General features: G+C 44.2%; 1 protein-coding gene across 1 annotated transcript in view; it reads right to left on the reverse strand.

The window, feature by feature from the left end:
- The window catches only part of LOC112256198 (vascular endothelial growth factor receptor kdr-like), a 78,894-nt gene that overhangs the window by 47,907 nt on the left and 5,093 nt on the right, over nucleotides 1–25,894 (reverse strand). The window contains exons 2-11 of the mRNA XM_042325715.1: nucleotides 15,396–15,483; nucleotides 13,161–13,363; nucleotides 10,874–11,001; nucleotides 9,485–9,644; nucleotides 9,248–9,384; nucleotides 8,974–9,157; nucleotides 8,380–8,506; nucleotides 7,994–8,163; nucleotides 6,340–6,496; nucleotides 3,047–3,161 (exon numbers count right to left, since the gene is read on the reverse strand). Coding sequence (XP_042181649.1) covers nucleotides 3,047–3,161; nucleotides 6,340–6,496; nucleotides 7,994–8,163; nucleotides 8,380–8,506; nucleotides 8,974–9,157; nucleotides 9,248–9,384; nucleotides 9,485–9,644; nucleotides 10,874–11,001; nucleotides 13,161–13,363; nucleotides 15,396–15,483 — 1,469 coding nt within the window. The remainder of the gene's footprint in view (nucleotides 1–3,046; nucleotides 3,162–6,339; nucleotides 6,497–7,993; nucleotides 8,164–8,379; nucleotides 8,507–8,973; nucleotides 9,158–9,247; nucleotides 9,385–9,484; nucleotides 9,645–10,873; nucleotides 11,002–13,160; nucleotides 13,364–15,395; nucleotides 15,484–25,894) is intronic.

The following is a 25,894-nucleotide window of genomic DNA, read 5'->3' on the forward strand; positions in this document are numbered from 1 at the left end:
ACAGCCCTCAGTGATCCAACAGACAATGATCCAGTGATGTCAGAATAAACGCTGCTCTCTGGCAGAGCAGGCAGAGCAGGCAGAGCAGGCAGAGCCTTGGCTGGAGCTTCAGGCCTAGCTTCTTTAGATCCAAGGACCTGCGTTTTGTCTGAGGGTGTTTTTCACTCCAGCAGGGTGAAATGAATGGTGTCTGTCAGTTGAAGGACAGACAAATGAACGACTCAGGAGAGCAGTCCTGAAGAGAGCCAAAATGCTTTTTCTTCATGGCAGTTCTGGCGCTCAACTTGCTTTGACTATAATTGAAGGCTAAGGGGCTTCTTTTAATCAAAAGCAAATAATGACAGATTTGATGGTCTATTTGTTGCTGACTACTGTATATATGAATTGACTTGTGAGTTGCTTAAAAATGCCTGGCAGTTAAGACAGTGTATACAATAAAGTGGGATTCCTTGTCATAAATATACCTACTGATATACAGTAAATGTCCTTTACCATATATTGCTTTCCCCCTATACATACTGTATTTTATACAACAATGTATAAATTAACTGTATTTACAATGTACTGTAATATATTTCATTATTGACCCTTGTGACCTAAATAATTATGGCCTTATTTATAAACTTTCTTGCCTAGCTAAAATGTTAGAATCCTTGATTAATTCTCAGCTTATATCTTCCTGTTCTAAGAAATGTAATCATTAATGTACATCACTCAGGCTTTAGATCAGGTCAAATGATGTGGTTAACTGTGTGGATAAAAGGCAACATTGTGCTGCCCTCTTCATTGACCTGTCAAAGGCCTTCGATACTGTTAATCACTCGCTGCTAATTCAGAGGCTTCCCTTAATTGGCCTAGACCAGGCTGCATGTTATGGTTTAAAAATGACTTGACAGAAAGAACTCAACCATCTACTGATTGTGTTAAATTAGGTTTCCTGAATATTACAAAAGGTGTCCCGCAGAATAATAATGGGCTTCTAAGTCCTGCCTCTCGCTAAATAGTAGAAAGCAGATTATTCAGTCGACATTCCTATCGGTCATTAACTATGCCACTTCATTCAAGCCGTTAAATGCAGTTTATCATACAGCACAGTGCTTTATGGGCAACCATTTTAGCACTCATCACTGCATTCTCTACCAGAAAGTTGGTCTCCTTTGATTTCATGTAGGTTGATACATTGCTTTGTTGTCATCTATAAAGCAATTTTACAAAAACTCCCACTGTACCTAACGTCATTACTAAACTTAAGACAGGATTTACCACACCTGCTCTCAGGGACGGCTGCCTCTGGACATTCTTTTAGTTTTCTAGCACATTATTCGTGGAACAATCTTCAAAACATTCTTAAAATGTGATGTTCTGGTGCCTCTGGGGCGATTCAGAAAGGTAATAGAGGACCTTACTACTGATGAATGTGATGTTCTGGTGCCTCTGGGGCGATTCAGAAAGGTGTCCTTATGACCTTACTACTGATGAATGTGATGTTCTGGTGCCTCTGGGGCGATTCAGAGAGGTAATAGAGGACCTTACTACTGATGAATGTGATGTTCTGGTGCCTCTGGGGCGATTCAGAAAGGTGATAGAGGACCTTACTACTGATGAATGTGATGTTCTGGTGCCTCTGGGGCGATTCAGAAAGGTGATAGAGGACCTTACTACTGATGAATGTGATGTTCTGGTGCCTCTGGGGCGATTCAGAAAGGTGATAGAGGACCTTACTACTGATGAATGTGATGTTCTGGTGCCTCTGGGGCGATTCAGAAAGGTGATAGAGGACCTTACTACTGATGAATGTGATGTTCTGGTGCCTCTGGGGCGATTCAGAAAGGTGATAGAGGACCTTACTACTGATGAATGTGATGTTCTGGTGCCTCTGGGGCGATTCAGAAAGGTGATAGAGGACCTTACTACTGATGAATGTGATGTTCTGGTGCCTCTGGGGCGATTCAGAAAGGTGATAGAGGACCTTACTACTGATGAATGTGATGTTCTGGTGCCTCTGGGGCGATTCAGAAAGGTGATAGAGGACCTTACTACTGATGAATGTGATGTTCTGGTGCCTCTGGGGCGATTCAGAAAGGTGATAGAGGACCTTACTACTGATGAATGTGATGTTCTGGTGCCTCTGGGGCGATTCAGAAAGGTGATAGAGGACCTTACTACTGATGAATGTGATGTTCTGGTGCCTCTGGGGCGATTCAGAAAGGTGATAGAGGACCTTACTACTGATGAATGTGATGTTCTGGTGCCTCTGGGGCGATTCAGAAAGGTGATAGAGGACCTTACTACTGATGAATGTGATGTTCTGGTGCCTCTGGGGCGATTCAGAAAGGTGATAGAGGACCTTACTACTGATGAATGTGTTAGTTTTTTATGAACGTGTCTTTCTTTCTGCTTACATTTTATATTTATATTTTGATGTGTCTATTTTCTGTCATTTACGGAAAGTATTCAGACCCCTTAATATTTTCAACATTTTGTTATGTTACACCCTTACTCTAAAATTGATTTAATTTTTTTTTTATTCTCATCACTCTCCACATAACACCCAATAATGACTGATCAAAAACAGTTTAAAAATATATATATATTTTTTTATAAAATAAAACAATTATAAATGCATATTGATGTTCCTTCCATAACTTTTGGCTACATTTACATAAGTCTAAACTATTGCAGATAGAATGAACCATTGTAAAACAGTGACATAAAAAGGCATATTGTAAAGTTTAGGTGTTGGCGTCTCAAAGAGAACGATCGTGGAGAACCCCACTTCAGTGTTGATCTCTCAGAGCGCTCTCTCTCTCTCTATCTGGACATTTAATCTAGATCCTTTTTCATATAAATCTTTAAGCAATTGTTGTATTGACCGACATAAGGGACTATTTTGTCATGGGAAATTGATGCTCAGTATCAAACATGCATCATATATGATAAGCACACGTACATGATTTATTGTTCTATGTTGTCCAACGTTAAGAAGTGTCAGTTTCTCTGAGTACATAACAAATCTAATGACATCAAAACCATACTATAAGCATACCTTGTTCTTCCCTTTTACCAGTTGATTTTTGTTGTATATGTTCTCAATCCGGTTGTGTGAGTAGTTCCCCTTATCGTCAATTTGAACCGGGATTGGCTCAGTGTAAAGGGTACACCTATAGGACAGAGGAAACCAGTCATTACTGATCTAGACGAAACGGCTGCAGGTTACCTAAAGTATAAAGTCTGTTTTGAAAATTAGTACAGAACAGTGGACAAAACAGAAGACTCTTAGAGCAGAATGCTGTGTGGACATGTCATCCTTTCCTATATTTCATTAGTGGGAATCAGAAATGACACTATGGACCAGCGAAAGTGGTCCAAACAGTTTTACAATGTGTCGCTCTGAGCGGTCAGGCATTTAGCCTTATGAGGCTCTGACTAACATTATAGATTTTGTGTGGGCTTTTGGGGCGGGCTACAGCCCAGGCTGCCTAGGATTGTTAAACCAGACAAACACCAGCCAGCCTCTCCTCCACTCCTCGCTTTCCTCCAGTCTACTGAGGGGAACAATCAGACTGATGAGGAGTGAGGCGGCCAGGCCAAGCGGGCTGGGAGGCAGGAGGAAACGGCAGGGTGATAGGAAGGGCTGTGCTATGCGTCACCTCGCACAGGAAACCCCCTCATTCTCTGACTAGAGGAGATAAGGCTAATCCCCAGACCTTGGTGGGTCAACAACAGACAGCTGATACCTTCTTACCCTGCTGCTGATAAAGAAAGAACCCTTCCTGCCTCCTTCACCTCTCCCATCCCTCTTTCTTGCTATCTAAGACGTTACGCTTCCCCAACCACAAGGGGACTGTGATTTATACGAGGTCTGATCCTGAAATGGTAAATGGTCAATTTGCAATGAGAAATACTTGAAGGGGGTCTGAACTGTATAAACAAACATTTGGCTCAATCTGCCTCCAACTAGGCTGTGGCTGGGCTGAAACCTCTATTTGATGCACCTCCCTCATTAGCTGTTGAAAAAACAGGCCCTTTTCAGCTTCAATCATTTATGAGCAACTTTTTCCAATGCCAGAGCTGGTTATCTTTAGGGCTGCAGAAATGAGGCACCTTGACACAGCTTGAACCTCCACCATCATTTCTGTTACAAATTTGGCAACCAGGAGTGTTTTTACAAATGATTTTTTACAAATGATGGATAATTAACAGAAGTATTTGTCAAGTTACAGCGCCTGAAGTGTAACATAATTCAGGCCCTCCATTGTGAGGCCGTCCCCGAGCCGTGTTTTTCTAGCGGTGTGGGGTCCTGATAACCAACACTTGATAACTCCGCGGTAATGGCCCATTGTTTGCCTCAGTTTTCGCCTCAGAAAGGACCCCTGCTGTCACTGACAGGGGTATAGCAGCTCTGGCTCTCAGGGAATGTTCATGTTGTTTATGAAGGTTCGCTAGCCGCCCAATCACTCATACCACAAGCTCTGTCCCGTTCAGCTCTATAAATATGGAACGGTGTTGGGTCTTTGCATGTCAAAAAACATATACTACTTGTACTACTAACCTTGTTTAGCATTATCTAGTCTAAATATGGCATGATTCCACTATTTGTATCCATTTGCATCACGTTCAAAGAGGGACTTTTACTTGGAAGGCAAACCACAAATTCCACTATTGTGGCTAATCCTTATTGTGGCTAGCTTCACATAGGTGGGACTGCCCATCATTAATCAAATACGAACTGTCTTATACACTGTTCATGTTGTTTATGAAGGTTCCCTAGCAGGTCGACATTCACGCCCATACCACACGCTCTGTCCCATTCAGCTCTATAGAAGCTTGGGGAGTTTGAGACTAAAATATCCTCTCTCCCCACCCACAGAGCCACTGGCCACAAATGAGTGGGGAATTCTCCCGGGGCTGCATTTCTTTGACAAATGTCTGTATTTTGGGACAGAGTCAATTAAATGGATGCAAGCCTGTTTCTGGAGAGGGAGCCTCGGGCTAGCCCGGTGGTTCTGGACTCCAGACTCACAGACTCTGTGTGTGTGTGTGCGTGTGTGTGTGTTTGCGTGTGTGTTTGTGCGCGTGTGTTTGTGCGTGTGTGTGTGTGTGTGTGTGTGTGTGTGTGTATGATCCAGTTCCAATACTCTGACAGCTGAGCTCAGCATCAACAAACCCTAATGTAACGCAGCAGGCGTAAAAGTCCTGACGAGAAGAAATAAACTGCCGGGGGAGGTTCTCTTCTGCACTGTTGAACCAATCCAGTAAATGTGGAGGAGGAGTTAAGATGGAGTATTGCCTTGTTAACACCCAAAAGCGGAAGTAGCGTCAAAGGCTCTCTTTCCATTTCCCCTGAATACCTGATGCATCCGCTTGTTGCCGGCCCCCCTGAGGGTGATCAAACGTAAACACTCATCCAAAACATAACCAGGATGTGCACTGGCAGGGACAATGCTGGTCTGCTTCACTAATCATGTGCATTGACAGAGACCAGACGAGAGGACAATTAATCTCAGGGTCTGTGTGGACATATGGACGATACGTGGAAGTATGACTGTCTTGCACTTCCAAGAACCAAAACAATAAACTCAGAACACCAAGTCTATGTTACAGAAATAACTAGAAATGCGCAGTGATCCTCCCCGTGATCCGGCAGTTTCTGTCAGTCAGATGGTTCTGGTGACTCAGAACATTTTGATTCATAGACTGGGTTTTTGAGGGGGAAAAAATGACTTCATCACAGTTCTGAATTTAGTGCTTTGATTCCTGGAAGTGGTGCCTTATGGTTGTTTCCTGGAAGTGGTGCCTTATGGTTGTTTCCTGGAAGTGGTGCCTTATTGTTGTTTCCTGGAAGTGCTGCCTTATGGTTGTTTCCTGGAAGTGGTGCCTTATGGTTGTTTCCTGGAAGTTGTGCCTTATGGTTGTTTCCTGGAAGTGGTGCCTATGGTTGTTTCCTGGAAGTGGTGCCTTATGTTTGTTTCCTAGAAGTGGTGCCTTATGGTTGTTTCCTGGAAGTGGTGCCTTATGGTTGTTTCCTAGAAGTGGTGCCTTATGGTTGTTTCCTGGAAGTGGTGCGTTATGGTTGTGCAAGATACTACACAGTTCTAACATATTCTTATGGTTTACAATAAATAACAGAACACATCGAAGTACATCAGGAATGAAGGAACATTGTGAAAACTTAAAACAAGAAGTGCAGAACACACTGGAAGGCTCAAAGGCACTGACACCGTAGGTGAATACAAACAAAATGGCCTTCACAGTTTAGTTAACGATTTAGTTAATATAACCACCTGGATTGCCCAGGATAAACAGCCTAGGATGGCCCACTCTTTGTTAGTGACTCACTCTTTGTCGGTGGGGTCAGGATGGCATGGTTGCCAGAGCCACGTGATGTTGGGCATGGGCACTCCAAAGGCGGTGCAGGTTAGCTGGTGCTGCATGCCGAACATGTAGGGCTGCACGTACTCCGAGGCCACCTCCTCTTCGGAGATCTTTGGTCTCACTGTGGGAGACACATACACACATAGAGACAGAGAGATCAGACACTGTTGCATCAACAGTTACACCTGGTCATTGGCGGTAATAATGTCTTTATAATGAGAGAGAGGTCTGTCATCATGATGAATAACCATGGAAAAGGTCCAATGGACACCAGTTGTCTTCTAACCTCTGAGAGTCGGCTGTAAAGTGCTTGAAAAAGGTTGAGTGATTGCATAGCCCTGATACCCTGGGGGTTGTCCATCACATCAGGGTGTCAGTGTCTCAGAGCTTGGCCCAGTCTCTACCCAGCTGCCTATGGGCCAGATGTGGCCCTATGCCCCGTCCCAGGTCAGTGGATCAGCAGTGTGGGAGAGCGCAGCAGTAATCAAAACCAGACTGACGGACTTACTGACTGGATGCCACCTCATGAGGAATGCTCTGCTCACATCAGTTAATCATTCTCCACCAGTCAGTGTGTGTGTGTTGTGTGTGTGCGTGCGTACATGTGTGCGTATGTGCAAAGTCGTGACACGGTTTCTCTCAGTAATGTCCTCAGTTCAAGCCCCGGCTGCTGAATCCATTTGAGATCTGGAACACTGGGGCTGGACTTCAAACGCTTGATGAACGATGTTTAAAATAGTTCCCTAACTGTTCCCAGGAATTTCCTTTATTTTTCTCCTTCCATTGTTTGTGTCTGTGAGAGTGAGTCTTTTTTTTTTGTCATTCCAATAATAATGATTTGTGGAGAAAACGGGAACGTGAGGGACTATAAATACAATTTATAAGGGGCTGACCTTTACACTTTGGCAGAGTAGGAGGATTCTTGGATAATGTGCAGGGAACGGAATGGAATACTTTGTGATGCATTTTTTTGCCCCCCATCGACAGCTTGGAGTAGTATCTGAGTGGCACATGTGTTGCTCAACACAGTTCTTAACGGCAAGCACAATGCACTCCCCGACTCTCCATCCAACTCACTATCAAAGCCCCATAACAAAATACCGACCACGTTTATATCCGCTAGTGTTAACGACCATCAGTATTTACTTGGCAATCATTACAATATATTTGTTTCAAATGCTATGCTAAATCATATACAGTACACATATAGCCCTGTATCATGTTGTTTACATGAGCGGTGCTGTAGGTTACATACTGTACACATGATGTAAATAAAGGTTAGGTCTAGAGTGGGTAGAGTGAAGAGACAGGGCCGTTTACACAACCCGCTAAGCCCCTTCAAAAAGAGCCTGGCTAATCAATACCAGCTGGCCCGGCTACGTCAATCCACTGCTGGAAACAACAAACCCCACAAGCCCCCAGGTTCCTGTCATGCTGGAGCTGCTGCTACCTGCAGCCCTGCACCAACCAGGGGGTACACAACCCAAAGTGCTGAGACTGCTCGAAATGCTGAGGCCCAAAGTCCAGGGCATTGCTTCATTTCCTCAGGATCGCCAGTCATTTGGAAGGATAAAGGACGGATATAGGACGGGATATCATGGGGATATAAGAGCTTTACCTTGGACTATCAGAGTGTAGCTGAGATTCCTGTAGAGGCCTCTCTCTTTGTTGCCCAGGGCGATGGTGAAGACCCCGGCATCCTTCTGCTTCACGTCCTTGACGAAGAGGTTGTAGCCTGAAGACTCGTAACAGGTGGAGTTCTCGTTGATGGGGACGCCATCCTTATACCTGGGAATGGGATACACCCACATTTACTTTAGAAGGTCAGCAAATCGTAACATACTGATATGAAAGTTGTGATGATAATAGATCAGCAACTCTGCATCCCAAATCGAACACTTGTACGCTCCAGTTTAGTGCACACAGTCACAACAGTGCCATTATATTCATCAGGAGTTGACAATACATTCAGTGAATAGTCCCAGCAACTGAACCCAGTCTTACCATGTCATAGTGTCGGGTGGTGGCAGTGCATTGACCTTGGGTTCAAACATCAGCTTGTTTCTACCCTCGGTGTAGACCACTCTCCTGGCCCGTTCATTCTTATAGGACACATTCAGGTATGGATGTTCTGAAATCACACAGAAGACCAATAGCGAGAGCATGAAAATGACTGTTGAAAAACAACACCATAAATGTATTATAAATGAGATCATAAACTGGGTGGTTTGAGTCCTGAATGCTGATTGGCTGACAGCCGTGGTAAATCAGACCGTATACCACAGGTATGACAAAATTGTTATTTTTGCTGCTCTAATTGCGTTTGTAACCAGTTTTTAATAGCAATAAGGCACCTCGGGGGTTTGTGGTATATGGCCAATATAGCTAAGGGCTGTATCCAGGCACTCCGCATTGTGTCGTGCTTAAGAACAGTCCCTAGCCTTGCTATATCGGCAATACACCACACCCTCTGGCCTTATCACTTGATCACACAATCGTTGTCGAAGATGAACATTACGGTGGAGTTATGTCTGCCTCTGCCTTAGCTCAGTGAGACCTTGCCTTCACGCAGGACCAGTTTCTAACACAGTGACCCACCGTAGATGGTGACTTTGGCTGAGGCGTGCTTCTTGTTCCCCGTCTCAGCGCTCCCTATATCAGCTGTGCACCTGTACACGCCCCTGTTGTCCATGGTGATGTTGGACAAGGTGATTGCTTGGTACATACTGGTGACCAAAGCCGGATCTTCTTTGGACTTGTTGATGATAGGGTTCCGATGGACCTGGGGACGCGAAGGCACTCATCAACAACCCTGAAACAGCGGATTCGTCGACCAGTAATCTTAAAGGATGTTGAGTGACTTAGAGCTTACCATTCTCTTTGGGTATTCCCAAGTGAAGTTGATCCTTCCATTGAAGGTGGTCTCTGCGGAGCAGTTGAGGACCAGGCTATCTCCCACTAACAGCTTGATACGTCTTGGGTTGATCTTCACGTTCCTCAGCAAGATAGCTATGCAAGCAGAGGTAGAAGGGAAGACAGGGTGAATTAACACCATCGGTAGTTTCCCTGTCGCTCTAAGAGCTCAACAAGAGAAGGAGAAGTTACTCACTAGTCCTCAGAGGGATGTATTTGGACTGGACCCGTTGGCCGTTGACGCTGGTGACACAGGTTAGGAGATGATAGAATTTGTAGGGACCGTATGGGATCTTGAAGCCCATTTTGGGGTCCCATTCCTTCCCTTGTTCAACCTCCTTTGATAAGGGTGGCCACTGAAAGAAGACAAAGGTAGAAAGGTGTTTATGAAGGGGCTTATATGTTTAGTGGAGCTTTCTAGTTCTGGAGTCTTTAAAAAGCACTCAGCCAGTCAGACTGAAGTACGATGCGGACAACTGGGTTTGGTATGAAACTCCACGCTCCAATGAGCTCAGCTGGCGACGCCTGCCCGTCAGAGCCGACATCTAATTCCTTTTTGCGGTTTTATGGAGTGTAACCATCGCAATTATCCATGCAGTGATGCGCGGAGCACTATTGACTTTGAACAAAGGATGAAATGGATGGATGTGGCCAAGGCCTACCACTGCGGTTGTTTGTTCTCCAGCCAAGTGTTATGCTGCTAGGAGAGAGAGGGGAAGGAAGGAAGCAGGCAGGCAGGAAGGATAAATGCCATAGATCTTCCAGTAGCAAGGTCACACAACCCACTATCTTTGCCCTCTGAATAAGACTTGTTTGTCCATGTCCAAGGCATTGTGAGATGCAGCTATATATCAACCCTGTGAATACAAACACAGCCATCTATTGTTGAGGGTGGTGGCTCTGAGCTGTGGCATCGTGAAGGAAAAGAGCCACTCTGTTCACTGTTGCACATGATTTATAGGAAGGCCGTCTCGTGTTAAAGGCTACTGCAAAAAGACAAGGAGCTTGGTCACATCGAGAGAGATTTCCTCCTGATATAATTATATTAAAAATCACTTAACTTTACCCAGGAGCATCATCGGCCTATTGTTTCCTCTGATTGGATATGGATTGTTTTTTAGATCCGCATTTCCTGGACAAGATGTTTAAAAAGAGGTTGTCTATATTTAGAGAGAGATTCTATTCTGTCTTGGAGGACCTTCCTGTTCTTAACAGGAAGCAGACAGGATGACTCCCTTTTCTGTCCCTGCCCCTGAGCCTCCCTTCCCCCTGGCCACTGTCCCCTGGCCGTTTTCGCATGCCTGAATGGCCTACCGTTTGATGGGTGTGAGAACTCCTATGTTGTCCATTGTGCAGAGGGCCTGTGTTTACCATGTCTCTTTGCGATCTTAACTTTAGTGACGTCTTTCAGACATTGTCATGGTACACTCTGTCTGGTAAAGTAATCAATCTCATGCCCATACTATCTCATACAACTGGTCAACATTGCTGAGTCTCATAATAAATGCTAACATTTGCTCTATTTTGAAAGACAATGTGATTGATATGCCCATTTCAAATGACAAATGATCATGAAAAGTCTTACCGCTTCAAGAGTAACGATCTGGTCAGGAGAAGTTGTTCTACAGGGAATCACTAGGGTGGCTTCATGTCTGTAGCTAAACAGGGTGGATGGATTGTGGAAATGGTGCTCCACAAACGGATGTTTTTCATCTGTAGGACAAATCAGAAAATATCAATCATTATTTAAGGTCCTACGTATTTAATATTGTTTAATTTAACTAAATGGTTTTGCTGTATAGAGTTGAAAGTTGTGGTCCTCAGCCTAAAGTGAAGCAGGAGAGAACATTTTCTTTAAAAAAATCAGGTTTTAAAAATCAAAGTGAGGATAATGTTAGGCCATCCATCTCACACAGAGATCAAATAGAATCTTCCAGACCAGTGAGATCCGCTCCTACTCCAAACCCCCTCCTGCTCCTCCTGCTAGGTGCAGATCTGGATAAAGAGACAGGGTGGAGACGGAGCTATCATAGCTATCACAGCTCTAGTCTTTTTCACCAGGGCAGGCATCCAGAGCCTCTCTGACTGGCTGTTCCTTCGCAGACCTGCTGTGGGAACTTCGTGGTTACAGAAATACTTGAGTGATTTGTGGCAGGCTGAGCTGTTTAGGCATGATAAAGGGACTAGTATTTGAAAAACAAACAGGGAAAATGATGTAATAAACAGTTGGAAGGGCTTTGAAAGAGTCCTGGTTAGACTAAACATTTGGCTACCAGGCTGTCAGATCGCCAGGGGAGACAGAGAGAGAAGGCAGGGAGTCAGGCTAGGACCTCAGTAGGAAGACACACAACCTGTCCAGTGCTTTTCTGCGTCACTATGTTACTTTGGCCATGAATATCAGCATCTGTTCTGAAGGCCAGACATTAAGACACAGGAGTTGGACAGAAATATGTCCTGGAAAGAAATATGTCATGAACAGAAAAATGTCCTGGACAGAAATATGTCCCGGAGAGAAATATGTCCTGGAGAGAAATATGTCCTGGAAAGAAATATGTCCTGGACAGAAATATGTCCTGGAGAGAAATGTGTCCTGGAGAGAAATATGTCCTGGACAGAAATATGTCCCGGAGAGAAATGTGTCCTGGACAGAAATATGTCCTGGAGAGAAATGTGTCCTGGACAGAAATATGTCCTGGAGAGAAATATGTCCTGGACAGAAATATGTCCTGGAGAGATAGAAGGACCTCTCTGTTTTTCTTCTACAAACGGTTATTAATCAGGCTTGACATTCTTATCTCTCTCTGCCCAGATATTCCATGAGACGTGTCCCCACCACAGTCCCTCAGACTGAGACTACGATATTTAAAGGGACACTGATGTCAATCTCAACTATGACAATGTTTTAAGATATTTAGTGTTGTCCTGCATCGGTCTCACTGAGTAGAGACAATTGTCCATGTTTTAAGGGAGGACTAGGCCTGTAACATGGGAGAGACCTTAGCCGGTATCGTGAGAGGCTCCAGGACAGACTGACTGGAAAACAGAAGCCGGAGAGAGCAGGAAATAATAGTCAATGACCAGGGCTTCCGATGCGATCACACTCTCCTTCCCTGTTCCAGAAGGAGTCGGGCAGCGGAGGAAAGCCTTCCTCTCCCTGTTAGAAGCACAACTCCTTCTGCCGGTCTTTGACTAAACCCCCCCACCCCACTTTTACATATACTCATATACCTGTAATGACATACACTTTATAACATGTGGAGAGCTTGGCTTTCGATGCTAGGATAAATTAGGTGTGGAATGGATGGAGCCTCTCTTCTATAAAAAAAATGTTTTCTCTTATTCTATATTGTGGGGGGGGGCTGTCTGGCTTCCAGCTCTTGTATCATGCAAGAAAACGTCAGGCTGTTCAGTGACCGTGGCCCTACCCTGGCCGTTGAGAGGCTCGACGTTTTGTTGTTTCTGTTGGCTCTGTTTACACCACACTGCACTGGAAGGTGTCGGCCCATTTAACATCACCACCCGTTCTTAGAGAGAATGTCTTGAACTTATGTTGCTGTGAAACAAACCAACTCAACAAAAAAAAATGATGGGGGAAAAACAGTAAAAATGTGAAAAAGCTCCTTATCGACGTTAAAGTTAACAGAATCCAACAACTGATTTAATCACAAAGTGAGATCCCTTTCATTTCCATTTTCACATGCTGGATTTCAATGGAGTTCATGGGAGAATGTCATTATAGAACTCAACAATGATGATCTACTCTGTCAGCATGTACATGGAAAGCAATTTGGGATGCAAACACAGTATTGTATGTATGAAAGGTGCTATACCATCATCATTACAATGTTTGAACAGTATAAAGCGGGTCTCACCTTTGACATATACGTAGGTAGAGCTGATGTCGGCGGAGGGCTGGGCGTACCTGCAGCTGTAGAGCCCCGTGTCGTTGGGGATCAGGTTTCTCACCAGCAGCTTACTACAGTGGGCGTTCGCCTGGGGCTCACACTCCTCCACATGAACCCCCTCCGAGGTGACGTTCCGCCAGGGCAGCCTCCAGTGCAGCTGGGACGCACCTCTGATGAAGACAGCAGAAGTTATCCATAATAACTGACACAGGATCCAACATGATTTATTATCCCTAATGGTTAAGATTTAGATTGAGGATAGGGACATCTGATTGGAGATCTGTGGTTAAGGGCAACCTCTAAGTTAAGTGACAAAGTAAAGAGGGTCCATCTGAGAGGGTCAGCCAGACCACCTACATCATCACTATCTTATTACCCTCCTACACCCCCTAGAGCTCTGGGTCTTCATCCTCAGGTCAGCATGTCATCACCAGGTCAAACACCTTCATTGTCTCACCTGATTTATGCACACAAACATGCTCTTACAGGACACAGGCACCAGCTCTCAAGATTTGATCTCAGTATTACTTAGATATAGAATTGATAGTGAAATCAGTGTTAAATGCTGGCTTTGACCTGACTTGACTTTGATAGTGGCTCCTCCCCTCAGGACCTCTCAAATTCTGTTTATTTGGAAGTGTTCGAAGGCCGTTCCAATAACCTGGAGTCATCTTGATAACAGGGACTTTTACATGGGAACCTGGCTGGGATCTCTGGGACGATGTGTTCAAATAACACATTATCTCCAGTGTTCGTTGTTAAGGTCCCATTAAAAGCGATCCCGGTGGAGCTTGAAATATGTCTCACTGCATACCACTGCCTCTGCCTACATTGCCTGGGGTCAAGAAACTCTCATCCAGAGGCCAGAAACCATAGACAGTTACCGTCCAGGGCCTTTTTAGCACATGGCCTTGTAGGGAAGCGTTGCATTGGGCCACAGGGGTTAGCATTCCTGGAGTGCCTAGAAAATGATGCAAGGCTCTCTAAACGCTTAACAAATGTGTGAACTTCCGACAGACAGGGGTCCCACCGGCCCCCCGAAGAAAAATGGAACAGATTGATAAATTGGGACCACACTGTTTGCCTGGCCTAGCTGTCTAACAGGGCCAAATCAGAGCCTGGGTCTTTATTGCTTAGTGAGGTCTGCACAACGCATCACCGGGGGCAAACTACCTGCCCTCCAGGACACCTACACCACCCGATGTTACAGGAAGGCCATAAAGATCATCAAGGACATCAACCACCCGAGCCACTGCCTGTTCACCCCGCTATCATCCAGAAGGCGAGGTCAGTACAGGTGCATCAAAGCTGGGACCGAGAGACTGAAAAACAGCTTCTATCTCAAGGCCATCAGACTGTTAAACAGCCACCACTAACATTGAGTGGCTGCTGCCAACACACTGACACTGACTCAACTCCAGCCACTTTAATAATGGGAATTGATGGGAAATTATGTAAATATATCACTAGCCACTTTAAACAATGCTACCTTATATAATGTTACTTACCCTACATTATTCATCTCATATGCATACGTATATACTGTACTCTATATCATCGACTGCATCCTTATGTAATACATGTATCACTAGCCACTTTAACTATGCCACTTTGTTTACATACTCATCTCATATGTATATACTGTACTCGATACCATCTACTGTATCTTGCCTATGCTGCTCTGTACCATCACTCATTCATATATCCTTATGTACATATTCTTTATCCCCTTACACTGTGTATAAGACAGTAGTTTTGGAATTGTTAGTTAGATTACTTGTTGGTTATTACTGCACTGTCGGAACTAGAAGCACAAGCATTTCGCTACACTCGCATTAACATCTGCTAACCATGTGTATGTGACAAATAACATTTGATTTGATTTGATTCAGTGATAGTCCAGAGAACAGCCATCAACTAGAGAAGGACCTGGCCTCTCCTCCTGACTGACCCTGATCTAATGAATAACGGGGGAGGGGGTTGCATGAACCTGTTTTTTTTGTTGTTGATGAAAGCCTTGCCAGGGAGTTCAGATTCTTTCCTTTACCTCTGTCATCAAAATTAATGACACATTTTAACAGTCATCGCCCCCCTTTTTTCTGTCCATATGACCTGACCAAGATAAACTTGTGTGGTCAGGCACATCTGTTGTTGTTGGGGAACTTGACAGGAAGCATTTTATTCAGTGTGTGTGTATAATACCTGCAGGTGAGGTTGAGTGAATTCCCTGCGTGTAGAAGGTGTGTGTCCTCAGAGGGCAGCAGCAGAGGGGCTGGAAGGCTGACCTGACCTGTACAACACAGAAACACACACACACACATTCAGACATTGGCTAACACTCTGAGTCATTGGATACAAGAACACACTCTGAACACTTCAAAGTGGCACTTCATAGTACTCTCATACAACAAATTACACCATGCCTCCATTTACAGTCAACCAGTTCCTCTCTCACTCTCTGAATCCTACAGTCTGACTCACCAGTGGTGTGATAAATACATTGAGAGTTTTTTCCTGAGTACAACCCATGTGTATTCACTTAGTGCTGGTTTATTCTGCTGTGAGGGGGTGGGAGGTGTTTACGGGGCAGTCTGTGCAGAGTAGGGTGCTGGAGGATACTGGTCTGGTCTGATAGTGATGAGTTATGTGAGTGTTTGAGAGGAGTGGGTGTGAGGCAGATGAGAAGGGGAGGGGGGAGTAGGGGGGACATGGGGAGCAGCTGTGCCCCTCAGCCAGAGAGGTCACTCCAGTCAGAACCGGGGAGAACTGGGCAGACCCAGATGAGCTCGGCAACATGTCCACAAGTCCTTCGTCCAGCTCAATCAGTCAATCTAGTTTGGTGGGGACTCTCTCTTCCTCTTTTTCTCCATTCTATAAAAATGCTGACACACACTTACAGTATATGGGCAGATTCACTTTTTGATTGACCTCTGACCTTTGCTGCATGCGCTGTATTCTATTATTACATTTATAGAGAAGAGGGACAAAAGGGGAAGTTGGATTAAAAATCCCAGTTGTTGGTGGGCTGGCTGAAGCTGTTGATAGGTGCTGCTCACGGTGCTCAGCATAGGAAGCACTGTCATTCTCTCTGCTGTCCGTGAGTTGTGACCGTCTCACAAGTGATTTCCTTCTTTTGACTCTCTACTCCCCAAGCAGCTTGTGTACAGTCAACATGTGGTTTCCAGGCAAACACGTTTATAAAAGGTTCTCTTTAAGAGCAAATGTCTGCCTGCCCAGCGCTGACAGTATCCAGAAAGACAATGGAATTACACAACAAGGCTAATTCCCTGGGTGGACTCCAGAAACCTAGAGACACACAAATGCAGGTGAACACACCAAACACACACACGCATACACACTCAAAAGTACACAGAGTTGCAATTTGTTTTATTGTGGGGGTCTGAACAGCTGTTGTCCAAGAATGAACTGACAGTGCCAACGTTGGCACTCAATATCAACTTCCTTCCAAAATGTTGTAACATCATTGTTTCATAGTCCAAGGTTATTTGGAGGGGAAGGGATGTGGTCAAAGGTTTTCAAAGTGATGAAAACATTCCTCTCAGTATGACAGAGTACTACCAGTATAGGGTCTAAGTATACTACATTGCTCTCTTTAATACTTTTACTTCTGTGAAACATAATCAGAGATCAGAATCTCCAGACAAACACGCTATTAATAGTCTGTAGATATTACTCAGTTGTTATTGCCCATGTGTGTATTTCCATATGGATAGATCGATGTACATAAACAAAGACCTTGAAGAATTTGCCGGTGCATCTTGAACACGAGCTGAGAAAAAAAGAATGTACACTGAGATTCCTAGAAAACTTTCCATTAATGTTTTTATATATATATATATATATATATATATATATATATATATATATATATATTGGTGTCTGGGACACTACTGTTGATATTACGTTACCAAGCTAAGGGATGGACCTAGAGAAATGCAACCACTCTCGTGGATGTTCATGGACTGAACATCCATGATATCAAAATGAGAGTTTTAACCATGTTTTGAGGTTATACAGTGTTTGTTTACATTTACATTGTTTACAAACATTGGAGTAAAACAAGCATATATTTGAGGTTTTGATCAGGTACAACAGTTGAACTAAGCTCATGAGGCATGTATAAGTTATATTCTTCAAGAATCAGTGCGTATATATCCTGCATTTATAAGTTCAAAAATGAAGTCCAAAAATGAATGTAGCAACTTTGGAACCAAGAACAGTATCCCCGCTCTGCACTATAACAAACTACAGATGGATGGTTCAACAGGGGCCCCCGGCAGCCCACTTAAAAAGCCCCCCCGGCTTACCCCTTCATCAAGCCCTCCACTCCCTGCCCTGTCCCTGTCGCTCTCCACCCACAGCCTCCCATCCCATCCTACCCCCACCTGCCTGCCCAGCGCTGACCTCAGCAGGCCCCCCGCCACAACCCCCCGCGAACAGCTGTGTGCTGCATTCCTCCAGTGGAACGCCTGGAAATGCTAGAAATTGTGCTTGTTGTGCTGGTTCATTTCAGAGGGCCTGGTTCTCATTAGGAGACATTAAAGAAGAGGACAGACGTGGAACCAGACCATGCCTCCATTTACAGTCAACCAGTTCCTCTCTATGAATCCTACATAAATGCATTGGATTTTATGGACATGGAACCACTATCTGATGTCTCTCTAGGTTGCCAAATTCAGCTCACTTTGCTGGCTGGTGTTGGGCTCTTGTGCGTGTTATCAAACAGCAGTTGACTTTGTCAGTGTTAGTCTGGGACCCCCCATTCATAAGTCCCAAGCCTCCCTCTGTGCAGAGCTGGGGCACCCTCAGCAGGGTCTGTACAAACTGGAAGCATCAGATTTTCAGAGGAAAAGCAAAGAAGATGCCTCCGGTTTCATTTGACCCCGCTCAGGTGTTTCTTTTACGCCTGCAACGTTACAGATGTAGGATTTTAACTTGATTACTATTTTGTTGCTTAGAATTGTCCTGCAATGGAAATGCTAACTTGTACTATAGGTTTAAAAAGGCTTCTAAAGTTTGCAATTCCCACTTTAAAATGTCAGACTTGATTTGCCCTTATCAACCCCTACAAAAAAGTCCATAAACTATAATTAACATAATAATTTACATATCCTGTTGCTGCAGGATTATTTTCCTGCTGAAGCAAACTGGCTCAAATTAAGATCCTACACCTGTAGGTTATGTCATGTCTACCCCAGCTCCCGCTCTCCAGCGCTCGATGTAGCCAGTTTACTCATTATTACACACACCTGCCACCATCGTTACACGCACCTGTACCTCATGAGAATCACCTGGACTCCATCACCTTCCTGATTACCTCCCCTATATCTGTCACTCCCTTTGGTTCTTTCCCCAGGCATTATTGATTCTGTTTCTGTGTTTCATGTCTGTATGCTACTCGTGTTTCTTGTTGTGTTTCATGTTCCGTTATTTATTAAATGTGGTCTCTGTATTCTTAGCGTACACGTTACAGGTTAAAGCTGGGAAAACAGCACAGGACATTGCAGTCGCTACATTTCCAGGAAGGACTTTTGCTCCCATATGATGGGATTCCAAGTTCTATTCTGAAGTGTTTGTGGTCAAGCCAAACCGAAAACAGAGAACAAACAAGACCTCCAAACAATGACCAATTCCAACATTTGACTGTTTTTAAACTAATCCAAACCCTATCTTTGTGTCTAGTCCCCATGGAAATCAGTGTGCTCTTGAAAAACCCCAAAATAGTTTCAGCTGTGCTGCCAAACACTTGTGTAATACAACAACTATCTCATGATGTTGAATCCATTGGGTAAGAAACTGCTGAACCCAATGTGAATCTGCTTAAAGAGGAAGAGAGAGCGACAGAGAGAGAGAACAAAAGCAAGAGCGAGTGAGAGAACAAGAGTGGGAGTCTGAATGTGGCTGTGCCAGGCAGTCCGGGCTAGCGGCCAACAGCTCATGTCTGATACTATGTAATAAAACCCTATTCTTTATTACGGTATGAGATGACTGTACTGTCACTGTGTTTGTGAGGAAATCCCCAGTCACACCTTAAAGTGCAGGGTATAATGTACGGAATTCCCTCATCTGTGGCTGGTACACGTCTCCCTGTGCTTCCCGTCCTACCATGTACCAGCAATGCCATCTCTGGAGTGAGGATCTTTTTTGGGGTCTTCAAGGCAAAAACAACAATGTGGAATAATGACTCTCTCGTTTAACCTTGCCACTCCATCTCTTTGTATGTCCACCATGGAGAACAAAGGGAGAGAGAGGATGGTGTGTGTGTGGGGGGGGGGCGCACTCCTTTATGAAAGAGAAAGGTCAGAGGCTTGTGAGTCATCTTTGCTGCAGTGTGTCCATGGATATAGCAGAGAAGCACAACAGTAGTCAGCGGTAGTCAGTCAGTGGCCACTGACATGATCACTGGCTTCCTGTATCGCACTGTGGTGCTCAGGGCCACCATTTTTACCTCAATGGAACATTACAATATTTCCACACATTTATCACAATATATTTTGGTTAAGCAACTGGCTTTAATGCTGCTGTGAATTTCCCAGAAAAGGAACTTAAAATGTTCCATTATTCATTTCCAGGCTTTACTGGCTCACAGTTGGTGGGCTATACTGGTTTTGTAAGGTTACATTGGGGTTAACCTGTCCTGTACTGTTATATCCCTCAAGTTCATTGCCTCATAGTGTGACGATGCAGCCATCCCGCTGCGATCTCGTTCTGAGACAGTGGTATTTCACGGTGAGTTGTCTCTAGTTGGAATCTTTCAGAACAGAAAAACATAAAGACAAACTCACAAGATGTTTTATGCTCTGGTGGCAGATGTACAACGGAGACCTGAAAACCATGACAAGAGTACTGCCAAAATAAGAAGTTGCTACTACTATTTACTGTGCAGTTAGAGTTTCTAACGGTTGTGACTGCACTCTCACACCGGGTCCTTCAGAAAGCACTGCACTCTGCCAACAATATGGTTAAGACAACAGTAAGAGAGACTTTTTTATTAGTCTGTAGATTAGCTTTGGGAGTTTGGAGACAGAATGCGCAAGCCTCCCCTTAAAAAAAGCAGAATAAAGGAACATCTGGCCAAGATGGGTGGCCAGTCAGCTTTTCCTGGTTATATAGAATTAAACATGGTTAACTATAGGAAGATCCTGTATATTGAGATTCCTACGAGCTCTTCCACTGTGTAAGCCAGGAGGATTCTTGAAATTGAAATCCCATGCAGGGGTTAAAACTAAATATACAGCTGGCTCAGCAAGAGAGATGTACATGTCTTATAGAGGGGGATGCTGCTATCATCCCTGTTAACAACAGCAATAGCAACTGAACATCCAGATTTAACTGAAGTGCTTCTGCTGTGCTGGTAGAAATCTCCCAATACAAGAATCCATCATGCACAGGAGAGGTAAGACATCTGAGGAACCTACAAACACCAACAGCTCAGTTCACATTTCACATTGGAATAACACTGCACTGGTGGCTATGTTGGCAGTCAATCAAAGAGAAACAGAGACGCTTGGTGTGTGTGTGTGTCAGGGGGAAAAGCAATAGGAAAGAGGATTTACCAATTTCAAGCATCTACAGTGTAATCAACACTTCCTATTTCACCTATCACCAGCATTGCCTTACAAATCCACCAACAATCTCAATGCTAAACAAGGTAGCACCACCAATACTATAATGGAAAGGGGGAAGGGGATACCTAGTCAGTTGCATTCAACCGAAATGTGTGTTCCACATTTAACCCAAGGAATAGATAGATGCCTATTATTCAACTTAGTTGGGTTTATTTCAGATTGTAGAGGACAAATCACCCCCCCCCCATCTCTGTGGTGCTGTACCGTACCTGTCCCACTGACCAAACCTCTCCACATCTGCCTCAGTCTTGAGATGAGTTTACTACTAATGGCTCTGCCATATAGCCAACCGCCATGCAGAAACAATGGTCCACCTTTGCTCAGCCTCATTGTCTTGAGATTGGGGCTTGACATACATTGGTGCTTCAATGAGAACGTAGCGTGTCACGTTTCCGTGACCTCTATTGGCCAGAACAATTCTAGGGTGCCTCCTGCCCTCCCCACCCCTTGTCTGTTTCTTCCTTGTGTTTTTCCCATGCTCTGCGTGTGGACAGTGAAGGAAATCTACTTGGAAACAGTGTAGATAAACTAGAGAGACTGAAAAAGTAGCAGGGGAGGGAGGGGCCAGTATTTCCTCTGTTTGGATGTGATGTTAATTTGGACATTGGGAGGAAGACACATCTGTGTTGCACACCGGGCAAGACAGAATGTAGAGAAAGTACTGCTCCATCTTGTTTAGGGACGGATCGTAATGTACAGAATGGTTACCTGGAGGAAAATGGGGGAGGGTCATGCTATTCAATTTCAGTCAAGGGGAGGGTTTAGTAATTTTAAAATCTAGTCATGGGGAGAGTCATGCCATTTTCTAATTGATGAAATGTCTATATTTCTCAGTGTTTAAAAAAATAGTTGCTTATTAGGCTATATATTGATGTGTGCCCAATGCTGCCCCTGATCTCTGGTTTTCCGCAAATAGGATATTTAGTGTGGTCTCAATCAAATGATCCATAGCCTATAAGCTATGGTCCGAAATACAATATTCTTGAAAAAGGCCGATACCGATATCCGATATTTTCTTTGCCAAAAAAACCCCAATACAGATACGTAGCATTCTACTACAGTTAAACAGTTAACACTTTACACATGGACGCAGCAGTCTAAGGCACTGCATCTCAGTGGAAGAAGCATCACTACAGTCCCTGGTTCGATTCCAGGCTCTATCACATCCGGCCGTGATTGGGTGTCCCATAGGGTGGCGCACAATTGTCCCAGCGTCATACGTGTTTGGCCGGTGTAGGCCGTCATTGTAAATAAGAGTTTGTTTTTAACTGACTTGCCTAGTTAAACAAAGGTTACACACACACCACACTGACCCCAAAATTATTTTGTTGGCATTTACGTATGTCCCCATTACCAGTAAAACATAATCAAAACCTATTTCTTTCACTTACTTGCTGTGCTGTTTCGTTGTTCATTTGTTCAGTCATTTCATTCTCAACCAGAATTTCTATGGAATGCCTTTGGGGTCTTTTAATGTCAAAAAAGATACACATCAAATAATAACACTATTTGAAGTGTCAAATAAGCTTGTTGACCAATCAGGATCTGAATATGACTGCACGTTACATAATAATTAAACAAGTTCATAAATTTTTGTTATTACACATTGATTACACTATCACTCGTATTTCATATTTCACAACGATTCATTCATACTGTAACGGCTCTCTTCTATCTCCTCCTCTGACGAAGAGGTAGAACAAGGATCAGACCAAAATGCAGCGTGATGATGATTCATGATATATTTTAATGAAGGAAAACCTATACATACAGAAACTACAAAACTAACGAAATGAAATAATGAAAACCGAAACAGCCTATCTGGTGCAAACACAAAGACAGGAACAATCACCCACAAACACACAGTGAAACCCAGGCTACCTAAATATGGTTCCCAATCAGAGACAACGAGAATCACCTGACTCTGATTGAGAACCTCAGGCAGCCATAGACTATGCTAGACACCCCTACTCAGCCACAATCCCAATACCTACTAAAACCCCCAATACCACAACACAACACAAAATAACCCCATGTCACACCCTGGCCTGACCAAATAAATATATAAACACAAAATACTAAGACCAGGGCGTGACACATACGTATGCTATGATGCTGGTAAAGTTGCTTCGAGCATCTACAGTGCTGGTCCTCAAAAAAAACTAGCTGGCTCATGGATGCAAACAATGTTCTTCCCCAAAAACAGCAAAATGACATAATCTGTTTTAGTTAGCTAGCTAACTAAACTCAGCAAAAAAAATAAACGTCCTTTCACTATCAACTGCGTTTATTTTCAGAAAACTTAACATGTGTAAATAACATAAGATTCAACAACTGAGACATGAACTGAACAAGATCTTGATGAACAGAAATGGAATAATGTGTCCCTGAACAAAGGGGGGTCAAAATCAAAAGTAACAGTCAGTATCTGGTGTGGCAACCAGTTGCATTAAGTACTGCAGTGCATCTCCTCCTCATGGACTGCACCAAATTTGCCAGTTCTTGAGATGTTACCCCACTCTTCCACCAAGGCACCTGCAAGTTCCCGGACATTTCTGGGGGGAATGGCCCTAGCCCTCACCCTCCGATCCAACAGGTCCCAGACGTGCTCAATGGGATTGAGATCCAGGCTCTTCGCTGGCCATGGCAGAACACTGAGATTCCTATCTTGTGGGAAATCACGCACAGAATGAGCAGTATGGCTGGTGGCATTGTCATGCAGGAGGCTCATGTCAGGATAAGCCTGCAGGAAGGGTACCACATGAGGGAGGAGGATGTCTTCCCTGTAATGCACCGTGTTGAGATTGCCTGCAATCTCAGACCATGATGGACCTCCAAATCGATCCCGCTCCAGAGTACAGGCCTCGGTGTAACGCTCATTCCTTCGACGATAAACGCAAATCCGACCATCGCCCCTGGTGAGACAAAACCGCGACTCGTCAGTGAAGAGCACCTTTTGTCAGTCCTGTCTGGTCCAGCGACAGTGGGTTTGTGCCCATAGGCAACGTTGTTGCCGGTGATGTCTGGTGAGGACCTGCCTTACAACAGGCCTACAAGCCCCCAGTCCAGCCTCTCTCAGCCTATTGAGGACAGTCTGAGCACTGATGGAGGGATTGTGCGTTCCTGGTGTAACTCGGGCAGTTGTTGTTGCCATCCTGTACCTTTCCCGCAGGTGTGATGTTCGGATGTACTGATCCTGTGCAGGTGTTGTTACCCGTGGTCTGCCACTGCGAGGACGATCAGCTGTCTGTCCTGTCGACCTTGTAGCGCTGTCTTAAGCGTCTCACAGTACGGACATTGCAATTTATTTCCCTGGCCACATCTGCAGTCCTCATGCCTCCTTGCAGCATGCCTAAGGCACGTTCACACAGATGAGCAGGGACACTGGGCATCTTTCTTTGATGTTTATCAGAGTCAGTAGAAAGGCCTCTTTAGTGTCCTAAGTTTTCATAACTGTAACCTTAATTGCCTACCGTCTGTAAGCTGTTAGTGTCTTAACCGTTCCACCGGTGCATGTTCATTAATTGTTTATGGTTCATTGAACAAGCATGGGAATCCAGCATGGATTTTTATGAATTATCTTTGAAAGACAGGTTTCTTTTTTTGCTGTGTTTATATAGCTAGGTGTCATCATATAAAATAACCCTCGTTCATAAGACAGTTCTTATTTGATTAATGGTAGTCCGACCCATCTATGTGAAGCTAGCCACAATAAGGATTAGCCACAATAATGGACAATGTGGTTAGCCTTCGAAATAAAAGTATGGCATAATTCTACTATTTATATTCATTTGCATCACTGTCAATGACACACTTTTATTTTAAAGGCAAAACGCAAATTCCACTATTGTGCCTAATCCTTATTGTGGCTAGCTTCACAACACATAACCCGGTCCGGTCAAGCCTGGCTAGCCAGATGAAGCTAGCCGGCTGCTTATAACGTTTGCTTTGGGAACAGGGTTAAGTAGCTGGCTAGCTATTTTTTTTCATGAGCTGAAGTTCAATTTCAATAGGTGAACAACAAGTGGCAACCTAGCTAATACTTATTCACAAGGATTCCTAAATCATTGCTAAGAATAATGAAAATGGCTGCAGTCTCTACTGGTCATTGTTTTCAGGCTGGTTGTATTGGTGCTAGCTAGGTACCAAGCTAAAGCTAGCTACCCCAGAAGTTGCGGTCGAACAAATTATGCTTTATTACCAAAGCGGTGATGTAAACACATCTTTCGTGGCCGGTGTAGGCTTGTTTGCAGATTTTTTTGTACAGTATTGACAGTGCTACTGTATCTTATTAAACAGGCAAACACCCAAACGGCGTTCCATAGTATGTATGTTGTGAAGCTAAAAGCAGTGACGATATTACTGTGTAACTCCGATAGGGCAACATCTGAAAAATAGCGCACTTGGTATTGTGTACCAGTGCTTGACCAGTCGACGAAGGCCAACATCAGCCACGACAGAGAACGGTTGATTGTCAAGGGCAATGAATTCCATTATCTTGGCTTTAATGGATTTCGCCTTTGAGTTGTCTTGCTGAAATTTTCTTCCTCTTTCAAATGACTGCTCGACTTGTTGATTGCTCGAGCCACACAGCAGACATTGTGGGCTAGGTTAGGGATGCTGTGTTGCATGTGTAGAGCAAAATTTGATGTGGCGTTATTACGTCATGTACCTACATTATATAGGCATGCACGGCAGCTTTGACATCGGTTTTTAACATCGCCGTTAAACTAGACATCGGGTCGATACTGATGCTGTCATTTTTAGCTAATATCGTCCGATTCCAATATGTTCACCGATATATCGTGCATCCCTAGTTTAAACCCAGACAGATTTTGGGGAAACACTTCTCTCATTGGGTTAAGCAATGGAAGAAGAGTAGCCAGCAGTTAAAGCTTTTCTCTGGGTCAGTAGGCCTACTCTGTCTGGGGTGGAAAGTTAGGCCTACTCTGTCTGGGGTGGAAAGGTAGGCCTACTCTGTATGGGGTGGAAAGGTAGGCCTACTCTGTCTGGGGTGGAAAGGTAGGCCTACTCTGTCTGGGGTGGAAAGGT

This window comes from Oncorhynchus tshawytscha, linkage group LG08 (genome assembly GCF_018296145.1).
Source record: "Oncorhynchus tshawytscha isolate Ot180627B linkage group LG08, Otsh_v2.0, whole genome shotgun sequence".
NCBI classification, from domain to species: Eukaryota; Metazoa; Chordata; class Actinopteri; order Salmoniformes; family Salmonidae; genus Oncorhynchus; species Oncorhynchus tshawytscha.